The 18,065-nt window shown below is 35.0% G+C and overlaps 2 protein-coding genes across 2 annotated transcripts in view; both read left to right on the forward strand.

Moving 5' to 3' along the window:
• LOC132545679 (cadherin EGF LAG seven-pass G-type receptor 1-like) overlaps positions 1–9,470 on the forward strand; it is a 33,300-nt gene extending 23,830 nt beyond the window's left edge. The window contains exons 16-26 of the mRNA XM_060209367.1: positions 230–353; positions 621–730; positions 1,968–2,067; positions 3,838–4,009; positions 4,523–4,589; positions 5,374–5,434; positions 5,881–5,966; positions 6,423–6,549; positions 6,762–6,800; positions 7,180–7,296; positions 7,595–9,470. Coding sequence (XP_060065350.1) covers positions 230–353; positions 621–730; positions 1,968–2,067; positions 3,838–4,009; positions 4,523–4,589; positions 5,374–5,434; positions 5,881–5,966; positions 6,423–6,549; positions 6,762–6,800; positions 7,180–7,296; positions 7,595–7,735 — 1,144 coding nt within the window. The 3' untranslated portion in view covers positions 7,736–9,470. The remainder of the gene's footprint in view (positions 1–229; positions 354–620; positions 731–1,967; positions 2,068–3,837; positions 4,010–4,522; positions 4,590–5,373; positions 5,435–5,880; positions 5,967–6,422; positions 6,550–6,761; positions 6,801–7,179; positions 7,297–7,594) is intronic.
• Positions 9,471–15,149: 5,679 nt separating this feature from the next.
• Positions 15,150–17,806, forward strand: LOC132545703 (putative sodium-dependent multivitamin transporter). Its single transcript, XM_060209393.1, has 4 exons — positions 15,150–15,494; positions 16,674–16,742; positions 17,174–17,225; positions 17,769–17,806. The coding sequence occupies exons 1-4, from the start codon at positions 15,150–15,152 to the stop codon at positions 17,804–17,806; spliced, it is 504 nt and encodes a 167-aa protein (XP_060065376.1).
• Positions 17,807–18,065: the final 259 nt, after the last annotated feature.

Raw genomic sequence — 18,065 nt, forward strand, 5'->3', positions numbered from 1 at the left:
TCCGTTTATCAGGCCTTTGGCTAGCAGTTCGTGACTCTATTTTGTGAATCAATTAATTCACGGGAAGAAATTTTCATGATACAAGATATCTACAAGTACGCATAATCATCAAATATCTGACTAGTGGCATTTAAATACAAAGACATTCTCTATATGGCATATAAACCATCCTGACAGATAGTTTATGCATTATTTTAAATCATTACAAGAAGTTAATTGGATGCTACAGATCAGCTGAGTGGCGCTGGCTACGAGATGACTGTCACCTGATTTGGCAGGACGGAATATCAGCGCTATGTGGTTGTTATATTCCTGGTATCTACGCTATCACAACAGACATGTACAACGATAACGTAAGTGTGACATCACTTATATTTTAAGGTAGACCGGTCGATATGTTGATAAACAACTGGCTGAGCAACGAAACGATTCTTTTTAAAAAGTCAATCAATACTGATAATTTCTGTATTTACCCCTTTTTTACACTCTATAGGAACAGTCTCTAGTTTCTTTTATCCTCAAATAAATATGGTATCACAATACTAAGTAATACATTAACAGTCGATAGACACTATGTAAGGTCTACTATATGACACATTTTGCTATTCCTCATGTTGCAGTGGGACAAAGGAGAAAAACGTCCAATACTAATGAATGCGGCGTCTTATATTGGTTGTGCACTGTCTGCCCTTTTGTGCCTTGGCACTTTAGCCATCCATCTCTACTGCAAGTAAGTCTTCATCAGGCATCTTGTGCGTCTTTTAGAAAATACATCTCATTATTTCATATGAATTGAACAGTTCAGGAAGTAGTACATGCGGTATTCACCATGATAAAGGACAACATTCTGGTTTATAAGCATTTTGAAGAATATTTAGACATCAATGTCATGTATCTGAGCCTGTTTGCATATGTTAATTCGTATTGCTTTTTTATGCTCCAAGGAAATTTTCGGTGGAGCATATAGTTGCCACTTTTCCCGCCCGTCCGTTCTTTTTGGTCCGGAGCATATCTTTGCCCACACTTAAGCAATGATTATGAAACTCTGTGTATACACTGGTTATACTAAAGCAATGTGTTACGCACCGAATTCAGGACCCAAAATCCCATAATCACAGAATTATTGCCGTTTGATTACATTTCTTTTCCAGAGCACAAATTTAGAGATATAAACTAGGATAATGTAAAAAGGTGTTTACATTAATTAAATGAATAACATTGATCAAGGAATTATAATGTGCAGTGTACCAGCCCCTTACTTACAGATTTATTGTCGTGTGTTAAAAGTTTTTGGTCAATAAATTTGCTTTCGGAGAGCTTTCATCAGTTTTACTGATACTCTTGTTTTGGTTTAGGAACGTTAAGGGTATGTTTTTCTCGAAATGTATCGTGACAAATTTCCTTCTTTGTCTTTAAAGTTAGATATCCCTCCCGTAACACTGATGACTACTGTGAACGGGTTACAAGTATTTTTGCATCATTTTGTTGTTCAGATATTTCCCTGCTTGCAAATGTAATACATGTAATTTATAAAAACCATATTCATCATTGCTTTTCTAATTAATCTAAAGCCAAGACGATTGCTCTAAAAGAAACGTTTCTTCATTTCGGAGAATCTAGCCGTTCACTCATTATTGACTAAAGTATTCAATACGATTCAATACCATTTTTCAGTCCTGATTTCATGTTTCAAGACTAGTTGCATGCGAGATTTCACCGGAGAATGGCTTGAACTTCTTTAACATGCCTACCTAAGGTCTACCCTTACCACCGTCAAATAAAGTCTTTCCAGACACATTCAACTAATTTTGAATTTGACTCATGCAGTGCCTCGCAGCCATATAACCTTACCCTACGTTATCTTTTGTGTAAATAAGCTGAAGTAGGCCTCTTGGTACTTATTACTTCGATATACTTATGTGGCAGTTTTCTTCAAATGTTACAGATTTTGCTATTTTTCCTTTCAGAACATCGTCTGCCATAGCTTCGCTCCATAAAAATCTAGCCCTATCGATTTTCTTCAGTCAGATCGTATTCATGATAGGAATAGATCGATACGAAAATCAAGTAAGTACAAAACACACGACTCCAAAAGCTGCCTACGGCACAGCGTCCCCTCCAGAAGGACGCCAGGCGGCCACTTATAAGCAATTGTATCGATTCAATACTTCGTTTTCCAGCTGCAGTTAAATCAAACTATTACATTAAATTACATTGCTATAATTGTTTTAAAACCTATTAAGGGAAGTATTCAAAAGGAAAAAGAGCTGAAAATGAAATGAATCCCTGTGATTCTGCTGATTTGGCTGTACCTTACAGAATGTTGTATATTAGCTGTTTATGTTGTTGTTTGTTTATATCGTATCCTTTGTCTGAGTTACAGGTCTAATTCATTACATTGTTCTACGTTATATCTGTGTGAAAGGATTGAAAGTGTTGTATATTGATTTAAGTTTTTGTCGCACAAGAAATCTGTTGATACTAAATACGGAGAGTTTGGCTGTCATTCATGTTGATAGCTCAGATGATCTATCATAGATAACTCTTCGGAAAATCAACCGTAGAAAATGTATCCATCTTACATTGACAATGTTTGCGAATGTTCAGTAAATCACCAACTATACGAGATTCATGAAATTCCTTGACGTTGCAAACGACGGTGAGTAAAGTGATGGATCACCAATGAGTGTGGAAGTGATGGATTCGGAAAACGAAAATTGTTTAAGTAATCGAGATATAGATTAATCAAGGCTGAGTTTTAAACACTTCAAAATCCGTTTTCAGTTCTGTAATTTGATATGTCAACGGTAAAAATAGTGTAGTTAAAAAAGAGGATTTGTTGTTTGAGAAAGCACATTTATATTTCTGCCTGATATAGTAAAGTTAAAATTCTATCAGAAATTAAATAAATATTGTCCTGATTTGGTATCAACATCTGATCTATATTGTCCCCCTGTTTTAGTAAGTGACAACACTGGTATAAAGATGAAAGCTGCGCAGTTGATTTATGTCCGTGATAATTCTATAGGTGTCATTAGGAATTTACAAACTATGGAGAGGCAAAATTCAGGCATATATAAATGCTTAACCTAATAAGAAATGGTAAACGCAGACCTGAGTTCGATTTCCGTAACAGACGCGAAAAACTATCGGGTCATCTGTCCGGCAAAAAACTGAAAAAAACTTGAAAGCAACTGTTTGAAAATAAATAAAGTTTAATTAAAAGAATGATATCAATGACTAATCCAAAATGCCTTTCTCTCTGTTGTACACGTAAAATTCAGATACTGAAATATTCCCCAAAACACACATTGTGTCTACAGAAAATAACGTCTAGAAGCTATTTCTATTTAAGTCTCAAGTGACATTTGAATAAGCCATGATTTAATAAAATTTATATATGGTGGCGCTAAGCGCCAAATTGTGTGTTTTTGTCCAATACGCACTCGCCAAAACAAGCGAAGTGTTATGGTATGTCTTGATTTTTTCTCTCAAGCATGCGTAATGAATTCGAATGGTTTTATATTTGTATTGTTGTCCGTAACTGTCTATATTATAGATGACCGTAGTGCTATTTTCAAATTCTTGACCTCCATTGTTACAAAATCTATTTTAGGTGACCATCGTCGAGGTTTCCAAACTCTACATTTCCGTGTATGCAGTGTTGTTCAGGCATAACGTATTAATTCTTTTTTTGTAATCTCCTTCGCCGCTTAATGTCAGAATCTGTTTGTGAAATGGTGTTATTGATGAATTCTTCTTCTTCGTTATGCTTTTTATTATTGGTATTTTGTGTTTACATATATTAATATCCTTCTATATCGTTTTGTATTGTAGGTTGTATGCGAGGTCTTTGCTGTTCTCATCCATTATTTCGTACTTTCGACCTATTCCTGGTTGATGAATGAAACTTTTAATTTGTATACAACGGTGACATACTCTGCCCATGCACAACATCAAGATTTATCGGATTCAGGATCTTTTCTGCGCTATACGTTTTTAGGATGGAGTAAGTTTGAAAATCAAAATAAGCCGAATATAACATGAAAAAGGTTTAAGTGATGTTCGATTTCCTTTGTTAGTGGGTGGTAAAATTTTACCTAATGTACGTTTAGTATCTCTGTAGTCCTACGAGGAGTGTTTGTTGGTGGGTGGTAAAATTTTACTTAATGTACGTTAAGTATCTCTGTAGTTCTACCTGAAGTGTTTGTTAGTGGGTGGTAAAATTTTACCTAATGTATGTTTAGTATCTCTGTAGTCCTACCAGGAGTGTTTGTTGGTGGGTGGTAAAATTTTACTTAATGTACGTTAAGTATCTCTGTAGTTCTACCTGAAGTGTTTGTTAGTGGGTGGTAAAATTTTATCTAATGTACGTTTAGTATCTCTGTAGTCCTACCAGGAGTGTTTGTTGGTGGGTGGTAAAATTTTACTTAATGTACGTTAAGTATCTCTGTAGTTCTACCTGAAGTGTTTGTTAGTGGGTGGTAAAATTTTACCTAATGTACGTTTTGTATCTCTGCAGTCCTACCAGGAGTGTTTGTTGGTGCTTTTGTGGGATCGCAAGGTGAAACTTATTACGCCAAAGATATGTAAGTACCACTTTTCAATATAAATTTGAAAATATTTTTTGAGCATGTAAATTGAATTAATATAACGTTACTGATTTATCTTTGATGTCAAAACACCCATTGTAGAGTCTGATATAGGGAGAGTAGTGGACGTCATGACACGTTCACTGATCTTATAGCAGATTGTGACATGATATTTTCTCGTAGTTAACAGATTTCCAATTGTATTCACACACAAGGAAAAGTTTAAGCGTCATAAATGATGTTTCCACGAGTATTTGTACTACAATTCGTCTGTGTAATAAACAAAAGCACTTCGTTAAAATTCCATTCTCGTTTATGAATTCTTCTTTTAAGATTGCAAGAGGCTTTGCGAAATCAGCAGATTTTAATATTCTACTTTTTATGAAACATAAGTTATATGTATAGACATCAACGATAATTTTGATAGGATACATTTCATAAATATCTCACCATTCCTAAATTAATGTATTATTTTACCATATTTGTCACTCGGTCCGCTAAGATTTACAAAAGTATAGATACTACTGAGTTATAAACTTTGAAAATATTCCCACATGAGCCCAGATACGTTCATCCAAATCACACTGACGTGATTGATTATTTTTCTCCAACACTTATGATCCCAATCGTGGCGTGACTACACCACATACAACGATGACGCGTATTTTGCACGTGTGACTTGTCCTTTCACTAAGGAAAAACTTATTGATCCCTATGTTGTGAATGCATCTGTCAAGTGTGGGCGAAGGCAATTTCTTGAATGATGTGTTATCTGTTGTAGGTGCTGGATTGCCTGGGACAACCTGTGGTTATTTGTGGGGCCAACACTTGGTATAGTTACGGTTAGTATTCTCAGCCATCCCTATATCCACAAGCTATCAACAATGGTCGTAATTAAGATATGTTCTGAATATATTTAATGCTTTCCCGCAATAAGGACAATATGTGATTAATCTAATTATTGGTTTCCGTTATTTAGAATTAAGTATAGTTTATCTGGAATCCAGAGTAAATAAGTAGTCAAATTAGTTCGCAATCGATCAAAATTCAAACGTAGAAATACATTTACGGATTTGAACAATGGGGATATTACTCTGGGCACCGTTTGCAGAACGCATAACAGTCAACACGAACTGAGGCTCTTGTTTTCGCCTATCACTTTAGGATAATGTAGGTGATAATTCATATGGTGCGTATGGAACGAATTGGTCTTAATCCATGTGACGTCTTTATCTTATCGATGGGTGACAGAAAATGAGAGTTGGTTTAACAATACTGCTATTTTCAGGTGGCAATCATGGTTTTGATACTAACAGCAAAGGAACACAACGAAAACTCATATACCAAGAGTGAAAAGACCAATAAAGTACTAACGTGAGTGTTGCTCAAGACGCGAAATATGATTGGAATGTTGGAAATATCACTCCAAACCATAACACGTAACTCGAACCTCAAAAACAGTACCGTAAAAAGATTTTGGAAGAAAGGGCATATAGCTATTACTTCTAACAATTAATGATTCTTGTCAAATTAGTCTGTATAAGGGTAATTATGATAATCTTAACCGTCGCTTTCCTGTAGGAACATACAACATCATAGCTTCATCAAATTATTTAACGAATGTATCGCTGATAATTGACGGGAAAATCACACTGCACTTTACATAGAGAATCTTGAAACACATTCTTATGTATGTTACATAGCGTATATTGTAGTTGAACGAACTTGTATGGAATATAATTTTTTAAGCTTTTTAACCCAAATGGACCGAGGAGTATTCGCCGGGAATGAATAATGACGTTTTGAGTTTTCAATGTATGGATGTTACAGGATACAGATGAAAGGGATGTGGACCCAGATCATACTGGTCACTGTTAACTGGTCCTTCGCCTTCCTATCCCTAAAGATGCATGACTCGATCATCAAGTACCTATATGCCCTTATGAATGTTTTACAAGTATGTTTATCATTGTCATTTCAAACATATGAATAAACAGAATACCAGAAAGTTTGATGATTATCAGCAGATCATTCTGATAGATTTAATGTTGTGGTTATATCGAGCTCTTAGTATACATACACGTGAAGGGATAAAACCAGTAATTGCTGTGAAGGCTTTTGTGCATTTAATGTTTTACCTATATATTTATGTATATACATATTTTTCAGGCGATGTTTTTTACGGTATTCAACCTTCTCCACGAAGAGGTAGGTGGTTTCGTTGTTTGTAAATGTTTTATTAAATTAAATCCTTGTGGAAGCTGCGTTATAAAGCATATTGAAGTTTTGAAGAAACATTCCACCACATGCTGTAAACGAGTCAAATTACGTCACGATAAGGACAAATATCATGCGTATCCTATTGCGGAAAATCAATTACTTTCTTCCTGTACCCAAGTACAAGGGACAATATCCTTTATTATCACTTATTATTACAATATTGAAAATAACAACATGAACTGTTATTTGATGGCTACGTTTGAATGTGAATTAAATGATGTATTTAAATGATGTTATTTGGAACTGCCCGTGGTGTGAAATTAGTTACATTAATTCTTAGTTCGATATTACTATTTTCTTTTGCCAGATTCGAAACGTGCTTAAGGCTAACGAAAAGCTGAAGACACTGTCTACTCCAGGTATTGATCCTGAAGTGGACGAACGCTCCATCGACTCATTTGCATCCACTCCTCTTGTCGAAAAGGTTAGTGTAACAGTTACTTTTGTGGTTAAAAACAATGGCGTCTCTTTTACATTCGAAGGAATAGGTGGTGACAATTCTCAAATAAAAAATGCTGTACAAACAGTCTCCAAGGGAAAAGGAAGTTGTCTCCCCTCTCATGTTGTGATGGTTCGTTTTATAAAAAGAGCACAATAATTACCGAAAGTGGTTGATTTTTTTTTCATTGAGTCAAACTCAAATCGACCCAATAAAAGATGACGGAAGGATGTTATTGTATTTCTTAATGGAATGTTGATTTTCATTTCATGGCGATTTCCAGGATATGAAAGATGTACTGCCTTTGGAGAAAAAGCGCATGGGTAGAGATCGTAGCCGAGACAAGAAATCCCAGATCGAAGCAAGCAGTGAGGAAGAGATCGAGCGGGAAGGATCAGACTGCGAAATGATAACTAGTCTGTGATCGAAAGAGAAGAGTATTGATACGTGACGAACCGAACTTTTATCTGACGTATTTGATCCTAGCACTGTTATACATTTGTTACAACAGATATGTTATAAATTTGCTGCCGAAATGTAATAAACATGTTACTTACTTGTCTGTTTAAACTGAAATATACACTATGATTCTGTATACTTTTTGTATGATTAATTCATTAATCTAGTTTTCTTAAGGCATTTTAACAATTTCCAAAGTGGTAATATATTTTGAAAATCTTATTGCTACATGACGTGACGTTAATGTTCTTACAACTGTATCCACAGCTTCTGTGATGATATACCAACCGTATAGACTTCATTCATTGAGCGGTTAACATGACAGGTAAAATCATCCCTTTAGTCCGTACCCGGCCTGGTGTAGTGTATCAGTTTGAATTATTCCTTGTCAAAAGGCTATCAAAAATCTGATCATAAGACAACGTGTAAAATAGCAATCATAAATCATTATAAATCCCATTTTAGCGTTTTGGTTCTTCAAGTTCTCGGAATATGTCTGTATAAGTATACTTGAAAAGCCTTTAAAAGGTTGAAAGTCGAAAGTTCAAATCAGTCATGTGTACCTATTTTTAGAATACCACTCTTTATAAATTATGTGGGGATATTTCACATTTACGATTGGGTATATATGTTTGTTATGGTTATATATGTATAACAGATATGGACGCTAGACTTCATTTCAAAATATTTTATTAAATCAAAAATATTTAACGGCACTTGGGCAAGAGGCAATGTCAAACAATAATAGGATTATGGTTTAGCCATATACATGCTAGCACTGGCTTGGAATATTAAGTATTAAAGAAAAATCAAAGTAAGGATTGACACGTAGTAGAAGTACACACCAATAAGTGTATATTGAAAATGCTAGGTAAATAAACCGTCATTATGCATGGATGCCTTCGTCATACGATGTTAACAGAAGTTGTTATAAACTGATACGGGTACACCTGGTTATAGATGAACAAGGACTAGTAAATTTAAACAAGTGTATGCGTCGTACAGTATCCTAAAGGGTGCATGAAATAGATGTTGTATAATCAGCGGAGTGAGGATAGGACGAAAAAGTCAAGTAAGGACGATTTGACCAGGTAAATAGAATATTGCACCAGAGCTGTGACGGCTTTACGTTGTTGTATTACTATTACAATACCGTATAGGGTTCGGCTGCTAACTTCACAACAAACTAAGCTAGAAAACATAGAGACAGAAGTCATTTAACTACAGCTGTTAGGTCACGTTTTCACGTTTTTCTTACGCTGGTGGTTAGTTTATTCCATAAGCAAAGATTAATCAGATAAAAAAAACCCTGTGTAGCCGATGGAATGTTTGTGTACATTAAACTATCCTCTAGTATTGTACCGCAAATAGTCCTGTACGTGCGTGTGTACAACCTCTATTATCGTACTACAAGTGTATTTGTGTTTGGGAAGATTGGGGTAAGGTCATTTGGGTGCTTTAGGGTGTGAGTTTTATTCAATTGAATTCAAGTATGAATGTATGAACGCTTGTGTGCTGTATCCGAATTTTTTAAAAAGATTTTGACAAATACGTTTCAATAAAACTCAGTCGGAGTGTCAACAGTGTAAAATAAAGCTTCATACGATGTATGTAATGTTGGTTGGAAAGCCATCCAACAAATAATTGTGTCATTTTGTGAGCTTTTTTTATTGTTTTGTTGTTCGACCAATATCATCATATATGCTATGTCTTTAGATTAATTGTATAAAATAAAGAGTTGTGCGTTTTTATTTTTTCTTGAGTCTATTACTACCAGTATACTGGCTTTTGTATTTTTCCGTTTACGCGAACATTACTTGATAATATAGGGTATTGTCCCGTGTACTTGGGTATTAGTCGGTTATCCAGATGACACCGTCTAACTGGGCATTGATTGATAAAAAATAGGATCTTCTCCCGTTAATTTGGACCCCGCTGTCTGATCAATGATATCCAGAGATGGTCCAGGAGTTCGGGTTAGAAGAGGCGTATTTTTTTATATTGAAAATACCATCCCCTCCCGCCTTCCGCCTTCAAAATCTCTTATTACTATTTCTTCAAGTTCAAGTGCAATTTTAGGACTACGATATCAGTAAGATAAGGGGGAGATAACCATTTTTATATAACATGGTCAGCTTTAACATTGGCGTTAACACTTCACAAGGATATAAACGATACAATGATATAATATTTTACATTAATATTTGGTTTCTGTTTTTCCATCACATGCCATGAGTGTTTTCCCTGAGAAAAGAGCTTTTCACATTGCTCACAAAAATAAGTACGCATAAGACTTATTTCATAATATCTTTTATATTATGAAAACAAATCTAATCTGCTTTCGTTATCCCAAAGCTAAGAGAAAATACACTAAGCGAGTTTGTTGTATAACATTTTGTATGAAACAGCGAAAGGTAATGCTTTTTGATTTTTGAAAGATAACTCGGGTAGAGAAATTCCATACATAACAACAGTGCGTTTGTATGATATTCTCCAGTTTCAAGACTGCGATTTCAAAAATACGTTTAAGTATAATATTTATAATGAATCATATCAAATAAATTAGTTTATTATCTTTATTAAATTGATAGAAATCCACGTAAAAATCAAATCATTACGAAAACCGAACGTGAAATACTTTGCCTTTTTTTATTTCCGCGACTGTGAAGTGTCCTTCGGTCAAAGATCAACTTGTCAACCGATCAAAAGACCAGATGTGACATACCATTAGTATTTTCTAACCGTCATCATTTACATGTATATACAATGGTATGAAAGTGGAATAACACAGTGTATTGTGGTAGAAACGTCAAAACTTCAAACAAGTTTTTTTTGTTCTGTATCTTATTACTTGCCGTTAACGTTACGCTGAATTTTGCCTGAATCTTCGCCAAAATAAATGCTCCTCGCGGACGAAAAGTTCAACATGCATAACAGCGACTTTATAAATCTAGACAGGTATTTCTATTTATTGAACGTTATCATTAGGTAAATTCAGACAGCAATTCTGTCGAATTCATGCACGTGCTAAATATAACTGTTTTTGTCAGTGCCGATTGCAGCAAAATTAAATGTGTTGGGGTGGTCGGATGGCGCAGTGGTAACACACTCGTCGGGGATTCAATACCCGGAACGAACGTGAAAAGGTAAGGGATCACCTGCCCGACCACGTGGGTTTTCCCAGATACTGTTTCCTCCCACAATAAGAACCCACGCGCGCTTGCACCCCGACCAACAAGTTAGTGGTATAAGCTGAAATAGCTTGTTTTTGTTGTGGAAGCATACATCGTACGCACACAAGGCAGGTCACTAGTGGTTCCTTGTAAACAAGACACTGTATCTGTCTATTCAGTGTGTATCTGATATATCTATATGTGTCTACCTGTATCTTAATGGCTTAATTTAGAAATATACTTTGTTGTATGCTAATATATTTAGAAAATAAATAAAACATACTCTACACTTACCTGTAAGTCATATCTAAATTTATCATCGCAGAAAAAAATCCTTGTAGGTTATTTTTAGCAACACATAATCATTTTGATTTTTTTTTCTGATGTGACATATTTTCAAAATCTTATTTTTTGTGATTTATTGGCAAAGACATGAATTTATATATAAACACAATATAGATACACAATACACAACTGTCCGATAGGACTGCATATTTTGTGCAGTTTTATAAAATCGGTTGGCTAAATATTACGGATTGAAAATTAAACAGAAAATTCTGAAATCATTATTAAATAGCGATCACATAAAAAGTAAATTGATCGGTGACTATGAAAACCGTTTTTAATTCGACACTTTTCGAAAATAACACTGCACCTGCATTACTCAGCCTTATCGTATATAGCTTCGCACTCCAGAAAGTTTACCTTTATACGGGTATATAGGTGACAAGTCCGGATCCGATGTAACAAAATAGGGTTTAGATATATTGTTACAAAATGTGGTTTCGATATTGGTGTAACTCAGATACATAAGTCAATAATCTTTGACTGACTGGTTGATTAATTTTATCAATACATAATATTGGGTAGACTGGGTGGGACTTATGAATGCACACCGATATTTCGTAACTATATTTACAGCGGACAGCACTGATATCTTCTGATCCTATTAGTCTATTCTATTGACAAATTCAGCTATCTTTCGGACGGCGGTCTGCATTTGAAAATGTACGCCGTGCCAAAGATTAAACTCTAACACATGCAATTCTCCCGGTTAACAGGTATTAGTTAGTCTAATGAACTGAATTCCACCCTGATATGAAAGTCAACCAATGGGGCATAGGATCGTGGCATTTCCATGATAAGATCTTATAGAGTATGGATAAATGAGGGGAGTTTTGGGTGTGATAGAGAGCACTAGGAAGAGGGCCCTATGGACAGAACCATATAGACTAGCCCTATGGACAGACGGGGAGATAGCTCAGAACCCTATGGACAGTTCTGATACGGGACACAATGCGAAGTACTAGTATATGGACTCTGTATGTTGATGAGATGTTGCTTTTGCACGCCTACTTGTGTTACACCGTACCGGCTGGGTCGCCCGTGTAACAAACAAAACGCTTAAGATTTACCCAGTTCTTACTACCCAGTTGACTACATATGCTGGTGTTAGGGTTTAACAACAAAGCGGACATTTGCACATCAAAGGAGTTTTACCACGAATGATCAACTATCAGGTAATACATATATGTTTTCAATCTAAGCCAATATATGAAACCGGTGAAAGTTATATCCACTACTAACCAGTCTAAACACCAGGGTAATTTATTATATGTTATTAAATGACAGCACAGTGAAAGTTAAGCTACACATAACAGATAATGACTTATATCTGCGTAAATATATGACACTTAACCTTTACAAAATTACTCTCTGGTCAAACACAATTCCAGATATACATTCCTAATACTCCGTTTCATGTTTGTAATAAAAACACAGTGCTTCTTCGTCTCTTTCCTTGTCTGGTTTAAGTACTGATTATGGTAAATGTATGCCTGTTTCAAGCATATTGCTGTTTTCAAATGGCAATTTTCCTGCAATGCCCCTCAAACTTCGCTATGAATTCTCTCAAGCAACGTGCACAAAATCATTTGTTCCGATTCTAGGTAAACTGCTTTATCCATCAATATTTGTCATGTTGAAACAATCAAAGAACCCTGTATATATTACAAAAGCGAATATGATCGTCTAATCGTTGATTTAACTGTCAAAGAAAGATTTAAATTCCACATCATTGGGAATTTAAGAAATCATTTAATATATCTTCGATTATCTTGATGATTAAGGAGGTCGACTGGCTACCAGGAAAAGTACAAGACCAAATAGTATTATGTATATGTGTATGAATCATCGTTTCCAAATATCCAATTCCCTTAAAAACAGACTGTACATGTAACTGTGTAAAATTTCTTGATACAAAGTAGGTAAACGCTTATATATTGTAGATTTTACCCGATGTCAAAAAGGTGCCCCAGGTTATTAGTTTACTGACCTGACAGAGCGTTCTGAATATCATACCTTGTCTACGTGTTTCTCACGATAATAAAGTCATGATAGACTGATTTCTAGTTATGCTGGTTCAAGGTTAAAGGTATGAAAAATCATACAGCATACCAAAGGAACTTTTGGAACACCTCTATATTTATCCACTTCGATACTCACTCCGTATACAAGGTTTGTTTCTTCCTCTAAGAATGAATCAAGAAACTAAGGGAAAATGTTGTTTCTGCTAATACAAAGCAGACTCCTAGCACTAAGACAGTTTATTTAATATGTAAACAAATTTGGAGCGGATCCTGGAGATTTCTCCAAGCAAGGATGTGCTCATTCAGACAATTTCCCAGAAATGAAATTTAAATGGGAAGCTATAAAATTTCTAACTCGAGATGATGGACCTTTGAAATAATTGTCTACCTAATATTACAAACTTCACCTGATACTACACGAAGTAGATACAATAATCTAACCGTTGGTATCACATATCGCCCTTGACATTAAATTTGTTCGTAGAGCTGAAAACATGTCATTGGAACGCAATAGAAAATGGCGCAAAAAGACAGATCTTACTAAAAGTCATCGAGTTGATCGCCTAAGACATTTTTGTTGTTTTAAATCGTATGGTCTGCGGACAATACGCAGGGAATTATGATAAGTTAATAATCCTATAACACACATTGTTAAAACTTGATGATGAAGCCAAACAGTGCTTTAGTTATGTAAATTGCCAACGAGTCAATAAGCGCTAGAAAACCATAACCCCTTAACTTAATATGAAATATTCTTATTTGCACTTGATTAGTAGTTCTAATTGTGACTTTTGGATATCATCGTCCGTGATTCCTACATGAAGTTGTTAATCTGTACATTTTTAAAATATATTGTAGGTACATGTACCAAGACCGTCTGGAAAATATGCATACATAAAGAAAAATCCTCCATCGACTTATCGAAGCACCAGCAGGTATAGATCCATTTGTCGTAACCTGCATTCCATGTTTTAATCATTTAGATTAGTGGCACGGTTCAGAATAAACACATGCACTTGTTCTAAAATTGTCTGATATATCAGAATTACGAAATTCATACTATTATGTAACCGCTGCACCTTTCGACTTTTGACTTTTCTTTCGATAACTTTGGGTTTTCCTGAGTTGCCTCCTTAGCTTCAAAATTTATTTATTTCCTTAACATCACTGACGAGTCCCAAAATGACGAAACAGCTGTATGATGTAGTTTAATTCATTGTTTGGCTCTGCTGTTTTAAACACTTAGTTATTAACAGGTGCTATTCACTCGAGTGTCTTTTGTAAAATATATACAATGACGTTGCAACGCATATTGGTCAAACGTGTATTACGCAAATCTTTGTGACACATACCACCTGGAAAGGATTCATGAGGTCATAATTGACAGGACATGTACTCAGGGAAACTTTTATGGACATTATAAATTCTTTTACGTTATATGATATCTAGGATACTAGATAATTAGATAGCGCTTTGCAATAAAAATGTATGTTGAATGAAAAATAAAATCAACTTTGTCTTTTCTTATCTTGGGTTTAAGCTACATCTATCTACTGTTTTCAAATCAATGACCTAAACTGACAATCATTTACACATTGAATATAATGTATCTTAAAACTGTTATACCACTTTTCTTGTTCTTATAAACAACGTTTTTCCATATCTAAAGAATTAACAGTGTTGCGAACTATCCATGACTTTTTTTATTTATTGACAACATTAAAATAGGTATAAAGAGGACCAGTGAATATATTTAATCCTTGGCTGCACGATTTATTAAGTATTTAGGTGATTGCTCTTTGTTATTTGGTTACTTTGGGTTCTTTGTTTCACAGACATGATTCCGGATGTTAAGGGATTTGTCGCCTTAGACTACATCGTCTTTGTGTCGATCCTTCTCGTCTCAATAGGAACAGGGTTATACCTGGCTTGGTGTAAACCGAAACAGGACACAATCAAGCAGTATGTGCTAGCGGATAGGAAGCTGAGCATCCTACCAGTAGCTCTGTCGATGACTGTCTCCTTCCAGTCATCCATCATGCTCCTTGGAAATCCGGCGGAGATATATATGTACGGTGCTCCCTTCATGTGGCAAGCCATTGGACTAGTACTCTCTAACCTGTTCGCCATGTGTTCCATCATACCTCTCATCTATCCCCTCAAAATCACGAGCCTGTATGAGGTAAGAACAGTATGTACGAAGTAAGAGCATATTTGTACTACATCAAACTCACTAGTTTGTACGAGTTAAAATCATGTCCGCACTTCAAAATCACTAATGTGTTCAGAAGATTATGAATGTACTCCATCCAATCATGAGGTAAGCATTCACGCATTTACCTGTGCATGAAATGTAATATAAGCAAACTACATTTCACAACAAGGAGTCATGGGACAGAATCGAAGTGTCATTACATCTTGTGTCATTACATCTTGTGTCATTACATCTGGTGTCATTACATCTTGTGTCATTACATCTTGTGTCATTACATCTGGTGTCATTACATCTAGTGTCATTACATCTTGTGTTATTACATCTAGTGTCATTACATCTTGTGTCATTACATCTAGTGTCATTACATCTTGTGTCATTACATCTGGTGTCATTACATCTTGTGTCATTACATCTTGTGTCATTACATCTGGTGTTATTACATCTTGTGTTATTACATCTTGTGTCATTACATCTTGTGTTATTACTTCTTGTGTCATTACATCTTGTGTTATCACATCTTGTGTCATTACATCTTGTGTTATTATCCTGTTTGTTATACAGTATTAGTATATTTACGCTAGAACAATCCATAATTCTACATATTGATATGTTAGTGAAGATATTGAAATTGGTAATTGCAAAATTGTGGCCTTGAAACTGTTAAAATAGTTAAGACAAAAAGCATGCGGGCTTATGTTAAGTGATATTAGTAAAATGGCTGAAAAAATCGTTGAATGTTCTAACTTTTCAAAATTTTGACATGTGCCGGTGTACAATGGAAAAAAGTTTATTTTATGTCTCAATTAAGATAAGTTTTCCCTTTAATCATAATTTATCTGTAGAAAGATAAAGTACAAATGTATACGAGAGAAAGAAGTTAACATTAACCTTTATACCTTTCATACGTGTATGTTCCATTGAAATGTTTATCATATCTCCGGAATATAACAGCCTCCCCCGATTGTAGGTGACAAATAATAAAAGAGTTGCAGACTTGAGTAAACAGAAATCGCAGACAAGATTTGGATAGTTTTTCTTATTTACTTAATAGTACAATTTAATTCCAGTCCGTATGAAAATGTGTCTTTAATGTATAGGTGTAACGTTTCTTTATTTTGAATGATTACAACTTTTATGAATTTTTAGTATTTTCAGCTTCGATTTCAAAGTAAAGCACCTCGGGTGGTCGCAACTAGCATGGGAATCCTATTCAACGTAAGTTGTGGTAAACGTTAGGCTAAAGATGTCGTTTTATAGGACCATAATGCTTTTATCTATATGCAGGGTAATATGAAATAATCGCTGGGTATCATAAACAGCAATATAGAATGTATACTACAAACCCATTCAGTCCGCTGTGGACATTATTTTCAATAATATTGCAGGTACTTATGTATTGTGAATTCATATGCTCATGAATCATTGAATATTTTATATAAGTAATAAAAGTAAAAAAAAGTATATGATGTTGCAGCATAGGGCAATATACATTATAGGGTAATATATCACACAACGAGTTATACCTATATAATATTATATAAACGGTTGACGGATTAATTGTGATTACGGTCGGAAAAAGTTTTTTAAACCTTTAATTACATATTTCAAAGTGATGTTTAATGCAAAGTTAGATTATTCCGTTTCAGGTCGTGTACATGGGCATTGTTCTCTATGGACCTGGCATTGCAATTGAGGCAGGTTTGTATTTTTTCCTTTCTCAAACTAATTTATGATCGAGTTTTATATGGTAGTGTCAGTACATATGTGACAATGGACTTTACCCAGAGTACACTTGATGGAAATTGTCGATATAAAATAGCTTTCATCTTCGTTGCATAGAATATCGATGAAAAGAACAACAGTGGAAGGATAGCATTTGTGAATGAAGCTAGAACTCGATAAACCATCCATCATATGGTCATTTATAATACAACTTGTACAATAACCCTGTTGCTAACCTTGAAGCCTGCGCGGTTTTTGATGCTTCACGATGCAGCCACGACACAAGTGAATTATTCAGGTCATCCAAAAATCCGATCATATTCTGTTGTCTAACTACTAAGTAATCACAAACCAGGCTGACGTAATGTTCAGCAGACAATTAATCAACGTTTCCCCTTACCCAGTCACACCCATTCTATTGAAGTCCAGATTAGCTATCCACTAATATATATATATATACATTTCTATCAATTCATAGGATACTTTATACTCAATGCTAAACCATGAACATGTTAACAGCTTACTCGTTGTCCAATTGCCCAACCACCACTTATTAAACTGTCTCTCTTCTCAATTCACAACTCAATCACCTCAAACACCCATCAGTTATCGACCAAGTTGTCGTACTATTAAAACACAAATTACCAAGTTACCACTTTCATAATTGTCCCAAAACTCAGCCATCAATCTGTCTCACAAGCCTCAATATCCGACATGTGTTTTGACCTATGTATAAACCATGTGGAATACTAATCACTGGTGCTTAGAACAAAGATGGCTAGATTACAGAGAAGAACGCAGTGATACAATTCAGTT

Source organism: Ylistrum balloti, unplaced genomic scaffold (assembly GCF_031769215.1).
Source record: "Ylistrum balloti isolate Yb309-2 unplaced genomic scaffold, AGI_CSIRO_Ybal_v1 Utg369852, whole genome shotgun sequence".
Lineage (NCBI taxonomy): Eukaryota > Metazoa > Mollusca > Bivalvia > Pectinida > Pectinidae > Ylistrum > Ylistrum balloti.